Below are 27,755 nucleotides of genomic sequence, written 5' to 3' on the forward strand. Positions count from 1 at the left end.
AATTTTTTATTAGTATAGATAAAGCATGTATGAATGCAGCGTTTATAGCCCATTTAATGACAATGACAATTTAATTTGCATAGTACATTTCATTACATGGAAACACAATGTGATCACCAATGTAAAGAAATAGGCAAATTTACAATGGCAGGGAAAACAACAGAACAAAATAAAATAAAACAGAATAACAAAACCTATTAACTGTAGACCTGTGTGAATGGAAAGATTTAGAATCTGGTGTTGAATGTACGGACAGTAATTGATCTCAAGTCAGGTAGCTTGTTCTAAAAAAAACACGACTAAAATAACTGACACTCACATTTAGATCTAATTCTAGAAAAAGTTTTTTAAAAATGAAAAGCAAACAGATATTGTTTTCTTAATGTTCAATGTGAGATATTAAATTTCTTGATATACACTAGAAGCTGTGAAGCTCAGAGAAATTCCCGCGAGTCACCAGTTCCAGGATTAAAGAGATTTGGAGATATATTGTAAGACTTTTAAAGTAAAATGTAGCCTACTTCTGACTAATACATATTGATTTCAGTGAAAATGTCTTGGCTTCGCAGTTGGACACTTAAGCATTTTTTTTATTCCATCATTTAAACTAGACCTGACCTGATTTGCAGTCTCCAAGGTGAAGCTTGAGCACACCCTTATTGTGCAGCTGTACCCAGTGGTAAAACTCATTTGGCATTGAATGGACTCTTGCATTATATGGTACATTATCATAGTAGTGGTTAGTTAGGGGAAAGAGTCTATCTGGGTGATTACTAAAGGGCCAGAATCCATACAGATGCACTGTTTCACATAATTCCAGGGCCAGACTAGTTATATATAATCCAGTGCTAGGTCGATATTCCTTTAACCCCTGGGATTTCCAGAATTTGACCAGTCTTTCAAGGTACAGAGGGTTTAAGAAGATTGGTTGAATAGGGATTTTCATGTCCTCAATGGCATACACAGCCCGCTGACACACACCCCTACTAAAACCAAAGGAGAAGCAAGGAAAGAGGAGCAGGGAGTTGCCATACTGGTGGAGGCTGTCTGCAAACGGCCGGCGACGTCCCGTCAGTGACCCATACCTGCAAATTAAACAACAACGCTTAAAGCAACAAGACAAAAAAAAAAAAAACCCAATTCAGTTCCATGTTAGAATAAATGTTTGCTCACTTATTTATGAAGATGGTTGGGTTTGCTGTCACAAGGTTAGTCTTTATGCCAACATCATTCTTAAATTCATTTTCCAGAGGAGGTAGGTTGCACCTGAAAACACAACAAAATATTTCTTACAGAGAGATGAGTTGTCGTCATGATTTTGGTGCTATACACATGACATATTTCTCACCTAAAAACAAAATCAGCTGAATCAATTATTTTTCCACAGCCGCTGTTTGTCAGAATCCCACCACTCCCAACAACTGAACAAGTGTCCCATCTCTTTTTTGAGAAAGGATTTTCCTGGAATTGACATCAACAGATTACACATTACAAAAAGAGCAAGATTTATACTGTTTCTAATGTACTATGTGTGAGAGACAAGTACTCATTGTATTTAAGGAATTATGTCAAATCTGTAGGATGAGAACAACAAAGAAAAAGGTCCAAAGTAATGTGAAATTCAGAATAGCATTCATTACATGCCTATGTATTGTGTTAGGGTTGAAAACTTTTGATTTTTTTTATTTAAATTATTAGATAAAGCTGTTTTAATATTTTATTTATACACAATGCAAATATGCTCATAAACTGGCTCAGGAAATGCGAACGAGACCCCCAAGGCTCTTGAACTGGGCCTTAGAATAATAAGCAGATAGCCAAGGCTACGCAGGGGTTGTTTTTCTTCTCTGTTTCTCATTCCAGGACAAGCAAATACGAGGTGAGGTCGGACTGAACGGGGAGGATTCACAGCAAACTGCCACGTTTGTGTTGGGAGAAGATAATCTTTGTTATTGTCACAGTATAAACCTGTACAGCCCTGATCCAGGGTCATCTTTTCTGTGAAACAGTTCGCTGGTTCACAAAAAAGTCCAGCGCTGTAACTTGTAATTTCAACTGCTCAAACAAATTACATTTTTTAAACTACAAATATTTCTCCTGAATTCCTTCTGAAAAATCTGAACATAACAATTGTAAGTATAGACATTGGCAGTAAGAAACAGCTGGATAGAGCATAATTATCACTTTGACTTTGAATTTGATATGTCATTTTAAATCTTTATGTGTTACTTTCAATATGTTGACAATACAAACCACACTTATATGAACCATAGTCAAGTTAGAAGGTTTTTTGTCCTTTTTAAACCAATAAATAATTAAGAGACAGAACTCTGACAGAACTTATTAAGACAGATGAACTGCTGCAAAAGTACTCTGGGCAGCTAATGTAGGAATATGCTAAAGAATTTCATTTGATTCAATCCGTTAAGGGTGCAGGTCCCCAGATTTAGCACATGACTAAACATGTGATATAAGAACTTAGTAATACTATGTTAGAACATTTGAAGAATAATTAGGACATGAAACATGCAGCAGATTTTGTCTGAGTTCATTCTAGCGCATTCATAAAGAATACATTTCAAGGCATGTTCCCATCTTTAAGAAATACATACTTTGATAAAGGCCTTGAAAAGCACTGGGGTCACGGGAATGACAGTCCTGTCCTTATCACAGACAATCTTAGATCCCACTGGAGTGTTTTCCTGAGTGATAATGCCATTGTTGGATCCATTGCAATTGATGTTCAGCTGTAATCTTGAAAAATAATAAATGAATAAATAAATAAATAAATAAATGTTTAAAGTTAGCTTTAGTGTTAAGGTGAAAGATTTGTGGTTTAAAATACAGTACACCTGTATTGTAAGTGTCATTTCTGCTACGTATGTATAAAAAGCAAACAAATCCCACATGAATTCAGTGTGTTATTTAAAACACTGATTTTATTTTATTTAAAACACTGAAAGCAATACAGTTTTATATTAGTTAATTTCATTTTAATTTCCAATGATGAATTTCAGCTACAGCAAATCAGGCTTACCAGAGAGGGAAAACAATTCAAATAAATGTTTTCATTTATGTAGTATTTGAATAGGCTTCAGTGGTTTGAATGGAAATGATTATTTAACCATAATGAAAGCCATTTAACTTCAGGCAGCTACAGATACAGCATACATGTAGGACAGACAACCTGTCTTTTGTCTTTAGATTGTATTTCATATTAATTTGTCTATTGTTGTATATTATGTTTACAGTTAGTGTTTTTTATGTTTAGTTTTTTCTTTGGCAATATTTGGCTTAACTCTTCAGCAATTAAAGACATTTTTATACAAAGTTCCCTATTCTGAGTGGTTCAAATGTAATTTGACAGTTGAATGATAACCAGTTTCATGTCCTGCTGAACCCCTTCTTAATTCATAAAAAATTATGCAGATGTAATATCTGAAGTTAATTTAAAGTCTCGATTTTATATTTTGTAACTTTTTCTCTGATTCTAAATATAAGAAATGTCAATGCAAATGAAGGAAGCCATTATTAGGTTGGAAAAAAGAGAGCAAAAAATTAACAGACTGATTCTTTCTTTAAAAGAAAGACTGCAGTGAATCAGCTCAGCAGCAAAAAGACCTGAAAGACCACAGAAGTGCAGGATAACAGAATTATTTACATAGTCAATGAGAAGAATTTTACAGCATCTTACCAATTAAGGAACACTCTCAAGTGTACAATCAATAAAGAGATGCTTTCATGAATGTAAATACTAGGGTTGGGAATTGGTAAGAATGTAGCAATTCTGATTCTATCATCAATATCACTTATCAATTCGATTCCTTATTGATCTCCTTACTGATTCTCATTGGCTCCATTTTGGGAGTTACTGCCATCTCTAAGCAGCATATCAAACACATTACATTCATGGAAATTAATTAGATGCTGTGGGTCAAATATTTGTGCATGTTGGAGGTATTTAAGCTCCTTGTTGCAATCGGTGTTGGGTCTGTGTTTCCACAGGCCCCGCAAGTTTAGAGACTTATTCCTCATGAGAACGAAAACAAGACAGAACATCTTCAACCGGTCTTTAACTCGCTAACGAGGGAAGCTTTGGTCAGAACCAGGCGGTGGAGCATAATGCTCATCACCTGTCTCTAGCCCAAATCCTTCAAAGAGCAGCTCTCCTCATAGCCTTTTTATTGACAAACTGTTACAATATACAATAGTTTACACAATACAACACAACACAAGCACCTTCCACTGTAAAACCCACCAATGGTTCTAAGACAAGACACTATGTGTGTGTGTGTGCACGTGTAAGCATGTGTGCAAGAATGTGTGTGTGTGTGTGTGTGTGTCGTGGGGGTGCGTTTGTGTGACTTCCTGCTCACCAAAAGGATCATAAAAGCAGGAAGCTTACAACACAAGAACCAGATCTTTCAGATAGGATGTATCTACAATAAAACCTCCCCCAGCACCAGAGTAGCTGGAGAGGTGGTCAGAGACAAAAGAATGTCTTTGGTCCTACTGCTTGAAACAATGTAGAGATGGTAAGCATAAAAATGACAACATTTAACAATTCAATTTAACAATCGGTGTTTAAGTCATTATTCGAAAAAATAATGTATTACACAAAACACTTTTATTAAAAGTAATTCAGTACTTTACTTCAGCGGTCCCCAACCCCCGGGCCTCGGACCGGTACCAGTCCGTGAGTCGTTTGGTACCGGGCCGCGAGAGTTGAGGCTCAGGTGTGAAATGTATGGTTTTCAGGGTTTTTATCGGTTTTCAGCGTTATTTTGTTATCGTTTTTATCGTTTACTCGGTTTTCCTGGGTCTTTTCATGTGTGTTATGAATTTTTTGCGGTACCGGTACTAGTTTTATTTTGTTGTATTTATCCGCGACACCTTAAAGGACGGTCCGTGGAAATATTGTTGGGCATAAACCGGCCGTGGCGCAAAAAAGGTTGGGGACCGCTGCTTTACTTAATTAGTCCTAGGAGGAAGTAATCTGTTAAACTATTGTTTACATTACAATTGCTTTTCTCTGTAAAATGACCTGTAATTCACTGTCTAATATCAGGATGTTAGAAGGCTTGAAGTGTATGATCTTACCTGAATCTGTGGTAATTCTCCTCCTGCTTTTTCCATGTTTGATTGTAGAGCTTTTTTACTTTATCGATGGCTTCCCTGTAATGCACAAGCATTCATACACACAGTTAGAAGTATCATGCCTGCAGGTCTGACATGACTCAATCTTGGCAAAAATACTGTAATTTATTAAGAAAAAAGTTATGACAGTGCTCGCTCTTACTTGCAGCCTTTACAAAGTTCAGAGGGCTTTGAGGCACTTCTTTGAGGAAGTGGTCGGTGAAATTCCAAACTGTGAGAAATAAATGAGACAGATTAGTATGTGCACATAAAAAAGTTACCTTTTCTTGTACCCATTTTTTTCCTCAGCTTCATTGCTGTTGTTCTTTTCTGTACATGTGTTGGAAGGTCATGATCTTAACTCATTGTGTCTGAACCCTGTTCTTATGCTACCTGCAAAAATTCCAAAAGTTACCTACATATTCAATATAATATTAGATCAGATATCTGCGTTATAAACAACTTGTTACATGTTTTGTTTTGTTTTTTCATGGTGTTAAATGTCTTGGAAAACAAACTAATTCCACTTCACAGTTTGAAGTATCATCGCTGCAGGGCTGACATGGCCAACTCTGTGTTATTCAAAGGTTGCTAGGAAGTACTGGTGGTTTGTGGCAAGTTAGATTGATTAGTCTAGTCAGTATTGCGGTGAAGTTTAGAGTAGTGCCATTGATGATGAACTGGTGCAGAGCAGCTTTACTGCTTCCTGTCATAATTCAGTCACATCAACCATACCAGAGATCAATTTGAATTTAGGTGGATGATCGTGTTTGGATTTACTCACTCACTAATGTGTGCTTCAATCTCGTTGAATTTAGTTGTGCAAATCAATAAAGAGCAGTGAATTCTATTCCCAACTACAACCAATCTTAGGTTTCACACTAAGATTGGCTGTCAAATCTCACTTTAGACCTTACATACTCTTTTTTTAAGGCAAAGCCAATTTAAATCACTCTTATTTATTATTTCTTTTATTTTCTGCTTTTTTTTTTTTTTTTTTTTAAATCAGCTTGTATTTATAAACAAGAAACACTCCTAGAGTGAAAACCTCTGCCAAGGAAGCTCACTCTCTGGGCACTATTAAAGAAACAGCATTGTATTAGGATAGGCTCCAGCCCCCCTGTGGCCCTGATAAGGATAAGCGGAAGAGAATGGATGGATGGATGGATAAACCAGTATAATGTCCTAAATGTTACCAACACAAACAAAGACAGGAGAATTTTAAGTATAGTGTTCAAGATAAAAGATATTTTTGGTAAATTGACTTTATCTGACCTTGAAGAAGATGTCAAAGGTCCAACGTAATTTGATATTTAGAATCCACATACATCTTTTCCTATGTGCCTATACGTAGTGTGATGCTCATTCTTCTTTGTTGGTGAGGGTTTTTTTTGCACCATATGTTTGCAGGGAAGCTGAAATATTTTAATACCTGTAAAGTAAATAGTGAAGAGGGAGTGAGTTTCCTTAGTTGGGGTTTGTAGTGACGTGTGAGAGAATAATTGACATGTAGGCAAACACATAATAAAGTTGGCACACATAATAAAGTTTGCCTGGCAGAGAGCTGGTACAAATGTCCTCCAAAGACCTAATTTTTATTTTTATACTTGAGTGCTGGGTCTGCGCTTCCACAGGCCCCGCTGGTTTTATTTATTCTTGTTAACGACAAGCAAGACGAACATCTTTTACTTGCTAGCAAGGGAGACTGGTCGGAACCAGGCTCTTGGAGCTGAATGCTCCTCACCTGTCTCCTAGCCATTCAATTCAATTCAATTCAATTTTATTTATATAGTGCCAAATCACAACAACAGTCGCCTCAAGGCGTTTATATATTGTACAGTATATCCTATAATAATAGATACAGAGAAAAACCCATAAACCCCTATGAGCAAGCACTTTGGCGACAGTGGGAAGGAAAAACTCCCTTTTAACAGTAAGAAACCTCCGGCAGAACCAGGCTCAGGGAGAGGCGGCCATCTGCAGCGGCAGCCTACACCTATTGCAGCATACCTAAGGGAGGATTCAGGGTCACCTGGTCCAGCCCTAACTATATGCTTTAACAAAAAGGAAAGTTTTAAGCCTAATCTTAAAAGTAGAGATAGTGTCTGTTAGAGCAGGGCGATATGACCAAAAATATTTATCACGATAAACATTTGAAAATTTGCGATAACGATATAACTGACGATATAATTGACACTAGACAAAATACTTCACAACTCCTCAACTTTATTAGTGCAAAAAATAAAATCAATGTATTTTCACTTAAACAAGCAGCTGTTTTTTATGTGCATTAAAGTTATATAAAAAATTAACAGTGCAAATGCAAATTCCTTGCTGACAGTTTAACCAAAAGGCATTTCCAGTGGAAATTGGCTGACATATCCTCAGCATAACCATGTATAATATCCACAAAACTTAAAAAGAGGTTATACACACAATACAGTAATATTATGTTGAAGCACATTACGTATCACTCCGCGAGGCTCCTGCCTACAATAGCCACAACGCTCCGACAATCCATCAAGCAGTGCGGCTTCGTAGCTTAGCAAAGTCGTACTAAAACATTTGCCAGATTTTTGAGCGCCGTGTACCACATAAAATCGTTTCGAGGTCAGTAAACACAACCAGAATCCAAACATAAGGCACACGGGATTATAAGGGGCACTGTCGACTTTCAGAAAAATCAAAGGATTGATTTTAAGTGTGCCGTATTTTCCAAAAAACACGGTAATAACGACGGCCCGCTAGCATGTGCTACCAGAAATAGTGCTTTTGTGTATCTGACAGACGAAAGCTAAACCAGTTCCACACCACTGAAGTTGCAGCATTTTTACAAACCAATTCTGGTTCATCCGTTTCATTCAACATCCGCTTTCGTTCTTCTCATTCTCCGTCGCCGGCACGCTTTTTCCTCCATGTGCGTATGAAAACAAAGGTACTGCGCATGCGCGTTTTACCCATATTCTATCACGATATTTCAATTTCTTATCATTGCCCGACATTATACCGGTATTACCGTAAACGGTATGATATGGCCCAGCCCCGGTGTCTGTCTCCTGAATCCAAACTGGAAGCTGGCGCCTGAAAACTGAAGGCTCTCCCTCCCATTCTACTTTTAAATACTCTAGGAACAACAAGTAGGCCTGCAGTGTGAGAGCGAAGTGCTCTAATAGGGTGATATGGTACTACAAGGTCATTAAGATATGATGGGGCCTGATTATTTCAGACCTTGTATGTGAGGAGCAGGATTTTGAATTCAATTCTGGATTTAACAGGAGAAATATGCTCTCTCTTTCTAGTCCCTGTCAGGACTCTTGCTGCAGCATTTTGGATTAGCTGTAGACTTTTCAGAGAGTTTTTTGGACATCCTGATAATAATGAATTACAGTAGTCCAGCCTGGAAGTAATAAATGCATGAACTAGTTTTTCAGCGTCACTCTGAGAAAGGATATTTCTAATCTTATAGATGTTGCGCAAATGGAAGAACGCAGTCTTACATATTTGTTTAATATGTGCGTTGAAGGACATGTCTTGGTCAAAAATAACTCCAAGGTTCCTCACAGCGTTACTTGAGGCCAAGGTAATGCCATCCAGAGTAAGACTCTGGTTAGATACCATGTTTCTAAGATTTTCAGGGCCGAGTACAATAACCTCGGTTTTATCTGAATTAAGAAGCGGAAAGTTAGCAGCCATCCAGGTCTTTATGTCTTTAAGACATTCCTGCAGTTTAACCAAATGGTGTGTGTTACCTGGCTTCATGGATAGATAGAGCTGGGTGTCATCTGCATAGCAGTGAAAATGTATGCTATGTCTTCTAATGATGCTGCCTAAGGGAAGCATGTATAATGTAAACAGAATTGGTCCTAGCACTGAACCCTGTGGAACTCCATAACTGACCTTAGTGTGTGAAGAGGACTCTCCATTTACATGTACAAACTGGAGTCTGTTAGACAGATATGATACAAACCACTGCAGTGCAGTACCTGTAATACCTACAGCATGTTCTAATCGCTCTAATAGGATATTATGGTCAACAGTATCGAATGCTGCACTGAGGTCTAGCAGGACAAGCACAGAGACGAGTCCACTGTCAGAAGCCATAAGAAGATCACTTGTAACCTTCACTAAAGCTGTTTCTGTGCTGTGATGAGCTCTGAAACCTGACTGAAACTCTTCAAATAAGCCTTTCCTCTGCAGATGATCTGTTAGCTGTTTGACAACTACTCTTTCAAGGATTTTTGATATGAAAGGAAAGTTGGAGATTGGCCTATAATTAGCTAAGACAGTTGGGTCTAGAGATGCTTTTTAAGTGAAGGTTTAACTACTGCCAGCTTGAAGGCCTGTGGTACATAGCCGGTTATTAGAGATAGGTTGATCATATTTAAGATTTAAACATTAATTAATGGCAGGACTTCTTTGAGCAGTTTTGTAGGAATGGGGTCTAAAAGACACGTTGATTATTGAAGTTAACTCAGAAAGATCAATTAGAGAAAAAGAGTCTAACTTAATATCAATGGTACTAAAAGTAGCTGTAGATAATATTACATCTGTGGGATGATTATTGGTAATTTTTTCTCTAATGTAAAAATTTTATTTGTGAAGAAGTTCATGAAGTCATTACTAGTTAACGTTAAAGGGATGGTTGGCTCAAAAGAGCTCTGACTTTTTGTCAGCCTGGCTACAGTGCTGAAGAGAAACCTGGGGTTGTTCTTATTTTCTTCAATCGGTGATGAATAGTAAGATGTTCTGGCTTTGCGGAGGGCTTTCTTATAAAGCAGCAAACTTTTTCTCCAGGCTAAATGATGATCCTCTAAATTTGTGACACAGCATTTCCTCTCCAGCTTGTGAGTCATCTGCTTTAGGCTACGTGTTTGAGAATTATACCACGGAGTCAGGTACTTCTGATTTGAGACCTTAGTTTTCACAGGAGCTACAGTATCCAGAGTCGTACGTAGTGAGGAGGTGAAATTATTAACAAGATAATCGACCTCTGTTGGGGTAGCGTTCAGATAGCTGCTCTGTGTTGGTACAGGGCATTGAAGATGATAACAGTTGGTGGATTATATTCTTAAACTTAGTTACAGCGCTTTCAGAAAGACATCTACTTTGATAAAGTCTACTCTCCACTGCTGTGTAATCAATTATTGTAAATGTAAATGTTATCAGGAAATGATCAGACAGGAGAGGGTTTTCAGTAAACACTGTTAAATGTTCAGTTTCTATGCCATATGTTAAAACAAGATCTAGAGTGTGATTAAAATGGTGGGTGGGTTCTTTTAAAGTTTGAGAGAAGCCAAATTGAGTCTAATAACAGATTAAATGCTGTGTTGAGGCTGTCATTTTAACATCTACATGGATGTTAAAATCACCCACAATAATTATTTTATCTGAGCTGAGCACTAAATCAGATAAAAAGTCTGAGAAATCAGAGAGAAACTCTGTGTAAGGCCCAGGTGGACGACAGATGATAACAAGTAAGACTGGTTTCTGAGTTTTACAGCTGGGGTGGACAAGGTTAAGCATTAGGCTTTCAAATGAATTAAAAGTCTGTCTTGGTCTTTCGTTGATTAATAGGCTGGTGGGAAAAATTGCTGCCACACCGAAAACCGGTTCTTGTTGAGAACCGGTTCCCACTGTTTCAATTCCTTGGAGTTGTTTGCCAATTTTGCAAACGATTCCCTTATTGATTCCAGTCGCCCCGAATGACGTCACCACGTTGCGGAGCGTCATTTACCTGGCAGGAAACACGGCGCGTAAGCGGCTCAAACACTAAAAAGTTTGATTATACTTTACGAGAACGGATGACAACAGGGCAACTTGCAATACTTGCAAAGTAGATATTTCATTTAAGGAAACACTACGAATATGCAAAAGCATTTGCTCACAAAACACGTGATAACCTTAAATGAATGTTGTGTTTTTAATTCCGCTCCGGACTCGTGAATCTCAACCCAGCAGCACCGGTAACGTTTGCACATCCTCTCCCATTAATGCGGCAGGTAAATAATCAACTAACAGTGCATATTATGTTAGTGAGATCTGCCTTATTACAAAACCTGCCATTACTGTGTATTTAGGTGACCATGATGAGAGAGACAGACAGAGTCTGGCTCAGATGCTGGCAGTTCTCGCTGCAGTCTACCGGTAGCATCTCCTTTCAGGCCAGGATAGACGAATGTCACCGAGCAGTGACTAAATTTGTGGTAAAAGGCTTGCACCCATTTGCCACAGCAGATGCCCCGATTTTCGGTAAGTGAATGTGTTTAATTGTAGGCAGGGACATTACTGGATATTCTTGTGTAATTGCTACAGAATAATTTATGTTATACTTTGTTATTGCTACAGAAGAATATTTATTTTATTATTTTACATTTACAATTTTTTTCCCCGGGGACCCTGTGACACCCCATTGAAGAGCCGTAGGCTGGATCTTCTAAGATCACACTGCTGTAAGGCCATGTTACTCCTAATTTCTATCTTGTTCAAAGAGAAGATATAAAACAAAGTTCTAAGCTAATCGACCTTAGTGTTCTCCTTTAAAAAAAAAAAAAAAAGAATCAATAACAGAATTGATAAAGAATCGAAAATGGAATCTGAATCGTGAAAATCTTATCAATACCCATCCCTACACACCGCCCCCTCGGCCTGTGCTTCGAGATTTCTGGTAGTTAGAATGACTCGGGGGTGTTGATTCATTTAAACTAACATAATCATCCTGCTGCAACCAGGTTTCTGTAAGGCAAAGTAAATCGATTTGTTGATCAATTATTAAGTCATGTACTAACAGAGACTTGGAGCAGAGAGACCTAATATTTAATAATCCACATTTCACTGTTTTACTCTTTGGTTCAGATGTGGATACTGTATTGTTCTTTCTTTGTGATTTTTTATGTTTAAGTTGTTTATTGCTGGTTTTTAGTTTGTTTTTTGTCTGTTTGGGAGCTGACACAGTCTCAATGGAGATGGGTTTTTAGGGGGGGTAGCAGGAAGAGAGAAGCTGCAGAGAGGCTTGTAAGACTGCAACTCTGCTCTAGCCAGCATCCAATAAACAGCCTTCCTTGCCTCCTTTTATTCTGTGAACACAAGCACCACCCATTGTAAAACCCCCCAATGGTCACAAAAGATAAGGTACTATGTGTGTTTGTGTGTGCACGTGTAAGCACGTGTATGTATGTTAGTGTTGTGTCAGTTGCGAACGAAACGGCTCGTAGAGCCGACACTTTGACGTGAACGATGCGAGCCGGCTCGTGTTTTTTTTCCCCCCCCCCCCTTTCTCCCACTTTTTTTCCCACTTCACTCCACACGCGACTTGTGCTTTGCACTGGGAAGAGGGCGGAGGGATGGTAGTAATATTCTCAGTAGAACAGAGCTGGAGGGAAAGAGAGAGAAAGAGAGCCATGTGTCTTGGAATTTGTACAAGCTCTTTGGAGTTTGTACGTGCTTTGTCTCTTAGGGGCCACCGTATATATTTATTTATATATAAACATATATAAGTAAAACCACATTTTTTTTTACATTAGTAATTCGTTTTGTGCATAATTTTATATTGTTGTTAATAATAAATTAATTAAAGCAACAAAACAACCTGAAGAGCCGGTTGGGAGCCGAAAGAGCCGGCTCTTTTTAGCGCTACTACTGTATGTGTCTGAACATGCATGTATGTGCAAGAATATGTGTGTGTGTGTGTGTGTGTGTGTGTCCTCCTGCCCAGAAAAGGGTAATAAAAGCAGGAAGTTTATGACACAAGAAAACAGAACCTTCAGATAGGATGTGCCTATAATAAAACACTTCAGCCTCCCCCACCAACAAACTGGCTGGAGAGATGGTCAGAAACACAGGAATGTCATTGATCATGCTGCTTGAACTAAGACTTACAAATTTAAGTAACACAGTGACAACATTTAACAATTTGACTCCAACATTGAGAACCTTTTAGAGCCTGCACTTCTTCACTTTTTTTTTTTAATTTGAGGAAAGAAGTTGAATTAGTACGTTTACTAGAGTATTTTTTGTCACGGCTGGGGGCAGTCGTGTGGTGTATTGAAAAAAGGATCTGTTGGGAAGCATTTAAGTAACAAAGTGTTGCAGGTTACCTTTGTGGTGGCCATCTTGTTTTCCCAGTAAAGAGGAAGCCTGCCTCAATTGCAGCTCTTTTATAGGCCAGTCTGTATTAAGAAGGTGTGTCTTTAGAGTATTTAAAGGGAGCAGGAAATGGATTGGGGGCCATTTTGAAAAGTTGCTGTCTGCATGTGTATGATGTTGGCAAGAGATAATAAAACAATTACTTTAATCAAGATAGAGTGAAGTCTGATGTTTCCCTCACCACCCCTCACTGTGTAACAGTTGGATCCAACTGTTACACAGTGAGGGGTGGTTGGATCCAACTGTTACACAGTGAGGGGTGGTGAGGGAAACATCAGACTTCACTCTCTTAATTAAAGTAATTGTTTTATTATCTCTTGCCAACATCATACACATGCAGACAGCAACTTTTCAAAATGGCCCCCAATCCATTTCCTGCTCCCTTTAAATACTCTAAAGACACACCTTCTTAATACAGACTGGCCTATAAAAGAGCTGCAATTGAGGCAGGCTTCCTCTTTACTGGGAAAACAAGATGGCCACCACAAAGGTAACCTGCAACACTTTGTTACTTAAATGCTTCCCAACATGATCCAAAATGCAGGTACTGGCTGGGGTGCGAGTGAGTGTTTAATTTACAGCGGTGAGAAGGTGACAAAACAGGAAGAGCAGAGCGGGGAGTAAACAAACCTAAACTGGGAAAACTAAAGAACAAAACTAAAACCAGACACTCACGGGAAGAGGAGCAAAATGCACAAAGAGAGATGGCAGAGAGACGCAGAATGAATACCAGGTAACAGCATAATGCAGACTGACATGGAACTAAACAGACCACGCAACAGAGAGCACAGGAAAACACAGGGCTTAAATACACGGGGAGTAATCAGGGAATGGGCCACAGGAGGGAGACACAGCTGGGAGCAATTAGGCTAACGAGACAGGGGAGAGGTAAAACTGAACACACTGACATGAGACATGAACTTTCAGAATAAAACAGGAAACTAACAGACACAGAGAACCAGACAGGACACTGAACTTGACAGGCAGACTCATGAGCAGACACAATAACACCATGGACAGACAGAGGGAACACAGAGAAGTGGGAGCAGGCAGGCAAAGAACAGAAACCTAACAAATGGCAAAATCACAACAGAATACACACTCGGAATGAACAAAAGCATAAGGAAACACAAAACCCTGAGTCCTCAGACTCAGGACCATGACATTTTTAAGACCGAAATGTGTAGTTCTACTTATGTGAAGCATGTGTGTATTTCTTCCACCTCTGGCTTGCATTTGCATTTTACACAGCTTCCCAAGTGTTTCAGAATTGGGCTTGTATAATAAGAGTAAAACACTAACAGAGCTTGACTGTTTTTTTTCTGTAATAAAAAACAGTTACTTTTTTGTGGTTTCACAGTGATCAAAATATTTGTTTTACTGGCTTCTCCCTTTTCATTTGTAAGTACAAAGGTAGTTACTCACCTTTCTTCAAATGTGTACCAGATAAAAGCGCTCAGCAGACACCCCAAACAGAGGAGATTGGCCATCATCGAGAGCTGTTTCCTCATGTCTCTCCAGTGGTTCACATTTCACAGCACTCAATTTCATTTCACCTTATATATTTTTCCGGGTACTTCCTGTCTGTCTGGTTTGGCTGCCTGTTGCTGCTGTTGCTCGTTTCCATGTTTGTGTGTATGAAGGGGTGTGTGTGTTAGTGATGTGTGGAGCCGGGTTTTTGTTTTCTTTCTCTCACCCTCTCTCTTGCACTTTTGTCTGATTCTATCCAATCACTTAAATCACGGTTAAAAACCTATTTATTTAACCTTGTCTTTCCTGCTCGTTAATCTCTGTATCTGATCCCTAGACTTACTCTATTTTACCGTTTATATACACTTTTTTATGGTTTTGTGCTTTTTTACTTGATATTCATTTTATGCTATTCCTGTGTATTAGTGACACTGACCTGTTAGCAAACTTGGTACTTTGCTATGGTCCTATAATATTTATAATATTTATGTCTTATTTTCTGTCTTTTATGTGAAGCACTTTGGTATGCCGTTGGTTTTTAAATGCCGGTTAATTGTTTGAAATTGTTCAGGATTGCAAAAGCCTTGCTGTGCAAGTTTAAAACAATGAGGGTGGAGCACGCAGTTGCTGAGCTCCGGTGTAACTGGCCAAGATAGGCCTAAGGGTCCGCTGTTGCTGGCTACTTCAGAAAATAGGCGCGACCCTGCTCGACTGGTACATCTGCGGGGCTTTTACCTTCTCGGGGAATTACAAAAACGCTTTTGCAATCCTGAACAATTTCAAACAATTAACCGGCTGTTAATTGTCTGTGCGACTGGTTTTAGAAGTATGACTGCAGCGTTTATTTTCTAAAGGGCTGAATGTTATTTGCGACCATGTGTCGTGTTAAAAACTACTCTGAAACCACGAAACCCCTTACAGAAGAAATTCTCGTTTGATCCGTTTGTAAATAAATCAAATGCTTGCATCGCTGCATGCTGTGACATCAGAATTACAAAATGAGTGTGATTAAAACAATTAGTTTGAAAGAGCGATACTGGCTGCTTTGGGGGAAAAGGTGACATCGTGTGCAACGTGTTTTAGAAGTAGCCCAATAGCTACAATTTATTTTCTAAAGGGGCTGAATATTATTTGCGACCGTTTACTGTGTTAAAAAACTAGCTGGCTCTGTCTCCCTCTTAGTTCAACATTCTGAAATCCCGATTTTTAAATAAAATGATCGCATCAACCCGTGAAAGAAACCCCAGTAGATGCGTAAAAACTAGTTACATTAAAACTAGTGGTTTGATTAAATGAAACGCTTGTGAACAGGCTGAAATTACCCGTACAGAAGAAATTCCCACTTGTGCCGTTTTTAAAATAAAATGCTTGCATCGCTGCATGAGGAGACACAGTGACGGTCCTAGCCTGTTTGGCGCCCTGGGCGAACACTCCCTCTGATGATTCTCATGTATCCTGAATGTTTCAGGATACATGAGCTGCCATTATCCAATGACACATCTGCTTACCTGTATCTTTTGCTCATTTCTCCTCCTCTTCTTTTCTCTTTTTTCTAAACTGAGCACCTGATGGCTTTGAACTTTTCTTGTCCATCTTCAATTGGCTTCAATTTTGCACTCCAGTATGAACACCCATCCCCCAACTCGAGGATCACCACAACATAACCTAATAAACCTACGCCTTATTTCACAGATTTGCTTTGTCTAGAGTTTATTTCTGGGATTTCACACAACCCGGGATTCAAATCATGAATCCATAATGGACTTGGATTTACAATATTATGAATGAAATGTGCTGTATTTAGAAGCAGGGCAAACCGTCCGTGTCGCCCGTATCAAAAACCGCTACTGGCTATAGCCCTGCCCTGCTGCATCAGTGACAACTTGTTAGGTGGCTCTTCCACCTGTGAGCAGCTCTCAGGAGGGAGAGCAGATAGTTTTTGAGCTTAACTGAGCAGCAACAACTCCACAAACCAGAGATGGCAGAGTTAATTTTAAAGTTTTTTTCTTTGCTTTTTTTGTCATCGTGTATCTTGATTATTTTGAATTTATTAGACAATAGAATAAAAAATATCAGGTGGGTTGTGTTTTTATATGTTGACTCATGAAAAACCTATGATTGATTTAATCTGTTTACTGGTAAATTATTTTTTTATTTCTGTAAAGTTTTTCAAAGAAACACACACTTGTCTCACTAATTATCTTATGTTGCTTCTGTTTCCCTTTTGATTCAGCTGGTCAACCTTCATAGAAATAGATGACAGTGAATCGGAAGACTTTGTGCTTGAGAGGTACAGGGCATACTGGGAAAGAAAATTAAAATCAGGACCACCACATCCTGACTTTGAAGCAGAAATAGCAGAAATAGCAGATTCAGCAAAAAACAACACAATACAACGCATTGTAGCTGAGACCCCCATGGCTCTCCTCTACAAAAAAGACTTCAAGAAGCTTCCTCGGTGGGATTTTGAAGATGTGTACAGCAAAGATACTCAACATAGACGACCAGTAAGCATGTTAAGACAAGATATAGTAAAAACAGTCGAACGTATTAACTTTATGGATGTGAGCCAGCATAGCTGGAGTCATACCAGCCATCTGCATGATGCCTGACATTTCAGTTTCTGTCTTTTTGGCTTCTTGACGTATTGCTTTTGCTTTTTCATGATTTGTTTCAAGTCATTCATTTTTAACTTGTTTCATCATTTCATATTTTTTTATGATTTTCAGACATGTGCTCAGTCTCTACGAAACACTCAGGATGAGAAATTCAAGAAGGCTTTTCTTCCTAACATACGTTTGTTTCTGCACAAAGACAACATTAACATGAGCGAGTGGAATCACCTTTCACATTTCAACAGTCCTTTTGGGTTTATGAACTACAAATATGATGGTAGGTCTTTATGAAGCTGATATTGGGTCAGTATTGTGTGCCAGACTGAAGAATGACAGAGTAATATACATCTATTCTCTGACTGGATTTTTAAACACATATGTAGTTTTATGAGATATGTTTAAACAGCCAATGAAATAACAGCACGTCAATGCATTTAGGAATGGATGAATAGAAAAGATGGCGTGCTGATATAAACCTAACTCTGGACTACTTAATAAAAAAAACATGAAGCAATTATTTTAAGTGAGATACAGTTAAAATATATTAATTCAAATATTTATTTATTCAAATAATTAATCATTAAGGAAAATGTGATTGGTATAAACTGAACATATACCAATCAAACAAAAGCTTACATTTAAAATCTACTTAACTAATCTAATTAACTAATGTAAACAGATTAGTTAAAGTATGCATTTTAGGCATTTTTTGTTATTTTGAGTGAATGAATTTTCAAGTGCCGAATTTAATGTGGTTCGATATGAAAGAGTTTACACATCATGAGAGTGTTGGGATGAATCATGCTATTTTTCAGGTGATGTATTATATTTTCTGATGGTGGCTATAAAGATTTAGTTGTTAATATCCATCGATTCAAACTATATGCTACCTGCATCATATTGTCTTGTTTGAGACATCGTTATAAAGACATACATCTTTTAAATATGAAACATTAGTTTAAAGCAAACTAACAAACCTCTTCTCTACTCATACAGCAACCATAAAACAATCACAGAATGTGTATTCATGTTTTTCTTTTGGTTTGCAGATGTGATGGATTCAGTGAAGCTGATTCCAAAGCCAAATAAGCCACTGCTTCTCCCAAAACCAGGTGGTGATGGCTGTGTGCGCTGTGCTGTGGTAGGTACTGGAGGAATCCTGAACGGCTCAAAGAAGGGAGTGGAGATCGATGGCCATGATTACGTTTTTCGGTAAGACAAAAAAAACCCAAGCAAACCTGTTTGTTTTGTTTGACAGGCACTAGGCCAGGGGTCAAATTCAAATTCAAATTTTATTTGTCACGTACACAGTCATACACAGTACGATATGCAGTGAAATGCTTAGACAACTGCTCGTGACCTAAAGAAAAACAAAGGAAAAGGCTATGAATAAGATCGGAAATAAATATGAAAAATTAAAAAGGGTAAATTTAACTAGGAAGGAACAAAATATAAATTAAGGTTAAAAATGAAATAACTGTACAACACAAATTAGAATGAAGGGTAAATTTAACTGGGAAAGAATAAGATAAACTAGAAAGCGAAAATTTAGTGTGCCTATGCCGCTGCCAATGAGTGCAGTTTGCCATTCATACGGCTCAAAAAAAAAAAATCCAAATAAGGGTAGACAGGCCGTACTACTGCTGGCATACCACTAGAGTGAGCCAACACACCACTAATTAAGTGAGTGAGCCAACACACCACAAGTTAAGTTTCACTTCCCTTCCCATTCATTTCAATAGGCAAAAACTAGCATTAAAATATTCATATTTAAAAAACTATAGAAGTAATAAACACCAAAAGTCATAGCACACCATTCCAGCTCCAGCCGCACAAAATGATATAACATATGTGAACCTTGTCTCAAAACTGTGCGGCACATAAGCGTGGGAAAATTTTCACTAAAATATTAATATTTAAAAAACTATAGAAGTAATAACCACCAAAAGTCATAGCAACTCATTCCAGCTCCAGCCGCACACAATCATATGTGAACCTTGTCTCAAAACTGTGGGGCGAGTTACGGTCCAAAATTTCAGGCGGAATAATAATAATAATAATAATAATAATAATAATAATAATAATAATAATAATAATAATAATAATAATAAATCCGAGCAATAGTAATAAGTGTGCCTTTTGGCATAGGCACACTTAAATATATAAATTAAAGTTGAAAATAAAATAACTGTACAACAAAATACACAATACACAGTATAGAACTATATAAGAATGTATGAAGAAATATAAATAAATAAATATATACACAATAACAGCAGCTGTACAAGTATTAACTGGAAATGAAGAATATAGTGACCAGTGTTGTGCAATCCACATTATGTCTTGTGCAGTGCAAATATGCTTAAAGTGATTTAAGTGATGAAGTGAAAACAATGTCCAGATTGTCCAGTGTGTGTAAGAACTATATGTGTGGGTCAGTACTGTGTAGTGGTGTGATTGAGAGACCGTATCGCCTGCGGGAAGAAGCTCCTCCTCAGTCTCTCTGTGTTGGTCTTCAGGGAGCGGAATCGCTTTCCTGACCTCAACAGAGAGAACAGTCTGTTGTTGGGATGACTGAGGTCCTTCACGATCTTCCTGGCCTTGGTCCAGCACCGCCTGCTGTAGATTGAGTGCAGGTCAGGGAGCTCGGAGCGGATGGTGCGCTCAGCTGATCGCACAACCCTCTGTCGAGGGTCAGCAACCTTTAACACCCAAAGAGCCATTTGGACCCGGTTTCCACGCAAAAAAAACCACTGGGAGCCGCAAATACTTTTTGAAATCTAAAATGAAGATAACACTGTATATATTGTTTTGTTTTGTTTTTTACCTTTATGCTTTGTGTGAACAACTAAAGTAAGTAAAGTTTATTTATTAAGCGCTTTTCACAGACAGGCAGTCACAAAGCGCTGGACACAAATATTAAAATAAACAATACAATCAATAGACATTATACACAATGTAAAAGATCAAATGCAAATAATGTAAAGAATATAAAATACGTAGATCAACAAAAAGCTTGTTTGAACAGAAAAGTTTTTAACTGCTTATTAAAAGATTCCACAGAGCAACTAAGGTGTGTTTCTTATGAAATCCATGAAATGCTACAGAGAAAATTACATTTTATTTATGTAATTAACACATTTTGAACTCTTAAAGAAATATAACAAAAGGAAAGACACCCAGCTGAATTAAAATGATCCACACATTTAGACTTTTCATCACCACTTTACGGTAACATACTGGCCTCACTGTTGCCAGCGTCATACCGTGACGCCGTGTTACGGTAGCTTACTGTTCTGCAGGATGATACCGTTTTTTGCTGGAGTAGTATAATACTCTTGGACAAATTATGGTAACGCACCGTAGCCTTTTTTACGGTATCTCACTGGCGACAGTGACGCCAGTGAGATACCGTTATGTCGTAAATTACGTCAACAAAGTAACATCATACTGTGATACTACCGTTTATTCACGGTATGTCACTGTAAGCCCGCTGCAAGGTAATAAACTGCAACATATTAACCAGTAACTCACCGTTATCACGCATCATCAGTACCAAAAATATTCATCTCTGCTAGAGGATACCGTGTCCCAACAGGCGGTCATTTACTGTTTAACAGGTAATTTACCGTAATTTCAGTTAACAGTAACATACTGTAAGAGACTGGAGGGTTCCAAAAAAATTGGATGGATGGATAGATAGATACACACACACACACACACACAAAATATAATTCATGTGCTTTACACCACTTTATTTCAATTCTGATTTTTCCCTGCTGAAATACACATTTCCAAAATCAAAAACTGAAAAGAACTGAAAACATATTTTCATTGAGGAAGCACTTGTTTTTACTAAACCATGTAATCCATTATTTTCTCAGATGGTTGTACAAACATTAACGATATTATGTCATATCCATATCATGGCAGACAACATATGCTCAAGTGTTGGGTTTTCTTAGTTATATTTTTTAGGGTCTTAAACCTACAATGTGAAGTGCCTTGGCATTCATTTTGGTGGCACCATACAAATAAACTGAATTGTAATGAATATAATATCAAGCCCCACACTTCTGCCTTTATATACACTTTGTCCAAAATACTGGCTCACACCACCAAATCATTGCACAAAACAGGGTCCACAATGACATGGATGATCGTGTGTGGTGTGAAGGAACTTGACTGACCTGCACTGAACCCTGATCTTGCTTTGTGGACTGAGTTCATTGATTTGTAGGGTGAGCCAATACATGTGACAATTAAAGTGTAAGTAGCTGAAATAATTTTTAACAAACGGGTAAAAGAAGGAAAAAAAATCAAAACTGTTGCACTCAAAAAACCTATTGGACAGAGACAACGTCTTGCAAGATGGCAAGAGAGCTTGTCTTCATTGTTGCTGGTCTTGTGTAAATGTCCAGAAAGCATGGGCCATGGATCATCTGTGGAGACATGGGTAACAACACATTGGTCACTTAAATTATACAAGAAATTCACTAAAAATGGCAAAAACAGTTACCTAATTTGAAGTTCTCCACTCAAATTCGGTAAGCCGCTGGAGGAAAGTTGTGACATGAGGGTTAATGTGAACAACCTTTCGCTTTACAGTGGTCCCAGTCCTTCTGCTTGTCCCACACTTGGAGGTACATTTTGTTCCCTCTTCAGGGTTTATCCTTACAAAAAACCTTGCACACGCTGACTCCTGGTATTCCAGGTTCAATACATAGAATGAACCAAAGAAGATTACACGCCCCTCTGGACTCACCATCCAGCAGGTGGCGGTCATTGAACTTTGTCCTTAAATGTATAGGGGCAACATGTTGTCATTATGCAACATAAAATAATTTCAATACTTCACTTCTTCACACTGTCTAGATAGTCATAAAGCAAATAGCTATGTACAGTTAATTATTAATGGCCTTATGTACATAAGTCCGTTTTAACATATTATAATTGTACATAATTGGGAATTATTCTGCACATTAAACACACCTAACAAACAGTCAGCCCAGTTAAATTACCGGAGATGAATCAACTGTATGGTTATTTTGGAGTTTATAGTTTGTGCTGCTGTTAAACTTTACAGTATTGACTTCAGTATTTCTGCTGTTGGTGTAGCTAGACTACTATGTTGATCAGTAATATGTAATGTGAAATTTGATATTGTTACTTTGCTGGATTCACTGAGACACATGTCCAACAACCTTGGTTTATAAAGGAAATTACATAAATTTGAGCTAACAAAACAGAGACTGGATACCTGTGTCCACGAAAAGCTCCTGTGCCAAACAGAAATTTTAATATGGTCTAATCAGCTCTATTTCATAAATGACTTCTTACCAAGAATAATCAGCCTTGGGGTGCTTGGCAGGCTTTTAACGTGCAAACTGAACAATATAAATTTGCGTGCACTGAAGCCACAAAATTTAGAAATACACATAGTTGCAAAAAGTTCAGTGACCAATTACCTTTCCTAAATGACAAATGCAATGCAAAAAATAAGAGTATTGTCAATAGGGACCGATTCCCAGTTTTTACATGATCAAAATTATTCACAAAAGGCTTCAGTAAACAGAAAATGTGTGCCGACAAGAGAACAGTGCACAAAAATAAAAAGATATTTGAGCTCGACGCTTTAATGGGTTTAACATGACTTAGTCAGCACTCCGCACCGTACAGGTAGTACAAGCACACCTTAAAACACTGACCAGCTAACAGCTTTAAGCATTTGGGCGCAACCTCGGTAGTTCACCGATACACCTGTTGCAAACGTCCAAGTTTCTATCAAGTCTCATAAATCCATCGGCAACTATTACCTAACTAGTCTTTTGAGTCTCCACATTCATAGATATTGACATTTTGTCTTAGCATTTGAATGAAAATATCCTGGTAGGGTAGCTTAAAAGTCAAAACAAACAGTAATAAGAACGCATTTCGGACTTCTCTCGAATAAGTGAAAAAAACACTTACCTTCACACTGATTAGCTGGTTCCGATCCAACTTTAATGTGTCCCATGTCAGTCCGTTTTAGGGAAAAAGTGTTAAGTGGTTTCATTTAATTTTGAGATGCCCGCATGGACGAGCAATTTGGAGTCTAGCAGAGTTATCACGAATAGCATATGATCTTCAGATATAATCCAATCAACCTTGCATTTAACCCGATTGAACATCCAGTTACCTCTGACTACTTCTAAGTTGCACATGTTAACGGTCTCATCATCACTCTGTGCTGCAGCGAACTGGATCTGTGGCACAGAATAGTTGATGGTGATGTTGTTCTCCTGCTTTGCAGCTTTGTTTGAGTCTGAATTGCGTCTTATGCTGGGCAGACACTGTGCGAAGAGAAGCAGATCAATATTTTCTTGTTGTTGTTATTTTTTTATTTTTTATTTTTTGCCTGGTAGTGACCGAAAGAACGAGATCGCGGATACAAGCGGCAGAAATGAGCTTCCTCCGAAGGGTGGCTGGCCTCTCCCTTAGAGATAGGGTGAGAAGTTCGGCCATCCGGGAGGGGCTCAGAGTAGAGCAGCTGCTGCTCCACATCGAAAGGAGCCAGCTGAGGTGGTTCGGGCATCTGACAAGGATGCCCCCTGGGCGCCTCCTGGGTGAGGTGTTCCAGGCATGTCCCACCGGGAGGAGGCCCCGGGGCAGACCCAGGACACGCTGGAGAGATTATATCTCTCGGCTGGCCTGGGAACGCCTTGGTATTCCCCCGGATAAGCTGGAGGAGGTGGCTGGGGAGAGGGAGGTCTGGGCCTCTTTGCTTAGTACAACTGCTGTCATTCACGAAGAATGGAGGCTTCCATATTCATTCACTTCTGTACTGGCTTTACTCTTTCGATAGTCTATGACTATATAAATCTCGTATCAAAGAAACTGTTGTATTGATTTTAAAAAAATCTAAATAAAATGTTTATAAAATTCCACAAAAGCAACATTTTTGTTTATTTTCTAACTACAAAAAGTTGGAACAGGTAAAAAAAAAGGAAAATGAAGTTGGGCTAACCCCCCCCCCCAAACAGCTAGCTAACAAGTCAGTGAGATAATTGGGTATAAAAAGAGCATCTTGAAGAAGATGGACAGCAGTTCAACAACATACAAAACACTAAGTCTACAAATTATTGGAAAAATGTTTCTCAACGAAAAAACATAAAAGGTTCCTAGACTTACATCATTGTTTCTATAGAAAAATAATTATTTAGTCATTATTTGAATTCAATTCGATTGAGATGTGAAATGATGAATAGGATAGAGATGACACAGAACACCACAGTACCAAATAGTTATGGAGGTTTATTAGAATACAGACGGATGATGCACAGTTGTAAATATGGACAACTCTTTTTCAGATGTGTTGATGTCATCAAAGTGTAATATTCTTCTTAAAATGGTACATTTTTTCTGTGTTCCATTGTGTATAATATGTGGGTTTATCCGATTTGCAAATAACTGCAGTCTGATTTGATTTACACTTTACACAATGTTCCAGCATGTTTCGAATTAGAGTTGCTTTATGATGATACTTCACATGAAATTGCTCACTGTCCCACAAGCAGTTTATATATGGCAGATATTTGTAGTCAACACCTAGACATTGGTATTGCACTTTTAGCTAGCAACAACTGATAAAATGTATTCTTGTCTTGTCTGGCAGGATGAATGGTGCCATCACTAAGGGTTATGAGGAAGATGTAGGAAACAAAACATCGGTTTACGTTCACACAGCCCACTCCATCACGACATCACTTTACTTGCTCAAGAAGTACGGGTACAAATCTGCCCCTCATGACGAGGTACTTAAACTTCAAAGACAACAGTGTTGTATCGTACTTATTTTCCCTGCACAGAATAAACATAATGGCTCCCCTTTTCCTTTTGACAGGGTATAAAATATGTGTTGATTCCAGAGGGGATGAGGGATTTCCAGTGGCTAAAGGCTCTTCTGAGAGGAGAAAAGGTCTCTGCTGGCCCATACCGCAATAAACTGTGAGTATAAAATGCAAAAAAAAGAAAGAAAATTAATCAAGAAATGTTTTCACCACTTTCAAAAAGTTGCAATTATCCCATTAAGGAATTAAGACTCCAACTGTATTTGTTTACGTCTTGTTTTGTTTTTTGAATCATGATGTAAATGTTTTGTACTCCCAAACACATATGTTTGTTTATTTTTCAGTAAATAAATAAACACTATAACCTTCTATTTTTCTATTTCTATTTTATGGGACACATAATGATGCCACTGAGGAGAAAGTTATTAAGATTATTTGTACTATCATACATTATCCTTTACAGTATTTATACAACAATTGGACAAAATAAAATATTAATCAATACAAATATATATATTTAATCTATTAATTTATTCAAAGTCTGTTATCTTAGGTCAACACTGTAACATAATATAATATAGAAAAAAAAAGAAAGAAAAAAAACATGAATTTAACCAAATTAAATTCAACCAGTTGCCATTTGTTTCACAAATGCAAATTTTGAGTGTACATGGAAGCTTTACCTGCATACATATAAAATGTTTGTGACATGTAATTTAAATGTATCTTTCTAATATAATGTCTTTTACAAATCAAAATATCTTCTGTGGCATATATGTGACTAACAAGTGTGCCATATTTCGTCTTCTAACCTCACCAGACCAAGGACCTACTATTCAGGGCAATACAATGAAAGTCGTTTCTACGTTCTGCACCAGGACTTCCTCCGATATGTGCGGAACAGGTCAGCCTGCAATTAACACCCTGTACATAGTATTTTTGTTAAAAAGGCTATGAATAGTTAGAAGAAAGCTTTCATGGCTACTGGATGGACTCACGCGCAGACAGTTCTTTCTTTGAGAACAAAAGGAGATTATTTATTTACAACAGGGATCACCTCAGTGCTATATATATGTGCAGTGAGTTGGGAGGGGGTCCAGGGAGAGAAGGGGGGGGGGGGGGGGTATCCACACACATGCTTCCTCTTCCACACAGTCACCGCCACAGCTCCTCCGCACACACGCACTCCTCTTCAGCCACACTCGCTCTGAAACTCCACACACGCTGCCACACCCGTTTGTTGTTTACAGCTCTACCCCAGGAATGCAACCTTGTTAGCTAATTCAACCATACAGTTGGGATTCCCATTAGAAATGAACAATAAGGATGAGAAACAAGCAAAACATCACTGGAATAACTGTTATAAGATTGTAACTCAGACATGAATGTCAGCATGAACAGTCCTTGAACAATGTAATTATACAGTACTTTCCCTATTTACTTTGAAAATGGGAAATATTTGCAGCAATTTATTGAAACATGTGCAAACATACATAGACATACAATATATTAGACAAAATATATTGGTACAATTCTAACCAATCAATGTTTGGTGTGACCACCTTTATTTTTCAACACAGTCTGAACTCTCTCAGACAAACTTTCCTGTAATTCCTTTAAGTGGTCTTCAGGAGTAGGACTCCAGTCTTCTTGAAGAACATCAAGTAATTTACACTGAGTAATTTTCTATGCATGTGTTCTTTTACAGTGTGTTTGGGATTTGGAGGTTGCCTATTCTGCTGTCATAGAAGTGTAGCTCATTTTCCCCATGTGTATGCTTAATTGATGCTTCTTCTTCACTCACAGGTTCTTACTGTCACCTAATCTGAATAAAACATCCTGGTCTTTGGTCAGACCAACCAACGGGGCATTCACTGTCTTCTTGGCTCTGCACACCTGTGACATAGTGAGTTAAAACTACTTGAACTTTGTGTGCTTATTGCTGGTATTCACAGCTTTAGAAGCATTGACCTGGCAATTAACTCTAGAATGAGCAAGTCAACTTTCAGGAGCTTTCTCACACAGCCCAGATGAATCAGAAATAAGATGAAGAGTCAAAGACACCTTTCATGAAAAAGCACATTTTTACTCTGCAAGTTAAACAAAAGGTCCGCCCCATTGGGATTAATACAGTGCCACCCACCACATACTTCCCTTCATGAAACATAAGCGTTTTCACTGTTCTTGGTGTTTTAAATCCAAGAATAACTGGGATGAATCTGATGGATCCCAACCATCATAGCCTTTGCCTCTCTAACTTTGTCCTCAACCTGCCTTCCTCTTATTTTAATAAAAAGACACATACACACGTATAATCATAATATATTTCTCCTACTATTTCTCCTGCCTTTCTGTCTTCCTCAGGTCGATGCATATGGATTCATGACTGACGACTACGTCAAATATCCTAACTACTATGTTGAGAAAAACATGAGCAAAGTCATTTTCTACGCCAACCATGACTACATTTTGGAGAAGAATACATGGAAAGACCTTCATAACAGGAAAATAATCAGGCTGTTTCGAAGAACTGAGTCAAAAGCAAAGAACTAAAAGCAACGCT

At 38.1% G+C, this 27,755-nt stretch overlaps 2 protein-coding genes across 3 annotated transcripts; one reads left to right on the plus strand and one right to left on the minus strand.

Annotated features, from left to right (window-relative positions):
* Positions 1–607: 607 nt before the first annotated feature.
* On the minus strand, positions 608–14,789 carry LOC146626953 (alpha-2,8-sialyltransferase 8F-like). Of its 2 annotated transcripts, XM_085360929.1 has the most exons (8): positions 14,704–14,789; positions 12,944–12,946; positions 5,300–5,368; positions 5,101–5,175; positions 2,613–2,754; positions 1,349–1,461; positions 1,174–1,266; positions 608–1,085 (listed from the first exon to the last, which is right to left on the minus strand). In XM_085360929.1, the coding sequence occupies exons 1-8, from the start codon at positions 14,787–14,789 to the stop codon at positions 608–610; spliced, it is 1,059 nt and encodes a 352-aa protein (XP_085217055.1). The 2 variants fall into 2 exon arrangements, with proteins under 2 accessions (XP_085217055.1, XP_085217056.1); XM_085360930.1 differs by lacking the exon at positions 12,944–12,946.
* Positions 14,790–16,726: 1,937 nt separating this feature from the next.
* LOC146626954 (alpha-N-acetylgalactosaminide alpha-2,6-sialyltransferase 1-like) lies at positions 16,727–27,745 on the plus strand. Its single transcript, XM_085360931.1, has 9 exons — positions 16,727–16,824; positions 16,982–17,255; positions 17,478–17,640; positions 18,413–18,575; positions 25,018–25,156; positions 25,246–25,349; positions 26,013–26,096; positions 26,999–27,098; positions 27,557–27,745. The coding sequence occupies exons 1-9, from the start codon at positions 16,727–16,729 to the stop codon at positions 27,743–27,745; spliced, it is 1,314 nt and encodes a 437-aa protein (XP_085217057.1).
* Positions 27,746–27,755: the final 10 nt, after the last annotated feature.

Source organism: Diplotaxodon limnothrissa, linkage group LG8 (genome assembly GCF_057381915.1).
Source record: "Diplotaxodon limnothrissa isolate DT_005_m linkage group LG8, D_limnothrissa_male_GT1.1, whole genome shotgun sequence".
Classification (NCBI taxonomy): Eukaryota; Metazoa; Chordata; class Actinopteri; order Cichliformes; family Cichlidae; genus Diplotaxodon; species Diplotaxodon limnothrissa.

Excerpts from the sequence above, each read along its gene's own strand:
- LOC146626953 (XM_085360929.1), bottom strand. The coding sequence starts at position 14,789 with ATGAGGAAACAGCTCTCGATGATGGCCAATCTCCTCTGTTTGGGGTGT. Across the intron at positions 5,176-5,299 it reads GAACTTTGTAAAGGCTGCAA|GGAAGCCATCGATAAAGTAA; the intron begins GTAAGAGCGAGC and ends TGTGCATTACAG. Across the intron at positions 2,755-5,100 it reads GAGAATTACCACAGATTCAG|ATTACAGCTGAACATCAATT; the intron begins GTAAGATCATAC and ends TTATTTTTCAAG.
- LOC146626954 (XM_085360931.1), top strand. The coding sequence starts at position 16,727 with ATGGCAGAGTTAATTTTAAAGTTTTTTTCTTTGCTTTTTTTGTCATCG. Across the intron at positions 16,825-16,981 it reads AATAGAATAAAAAATATCAG|CTGGTCAACCTTCATAGAAA; the intron begins GTGGGTTGTGTT and ends CTTTTGATTCAG. Across the intron at positions 26,097-26,998 it reads CTCCGATATGTGCGGAACAG|GTTCTTACTGTCACCTAATC; the intron begins GTCAGCCTGCAA and ends CTTCACTCACAG.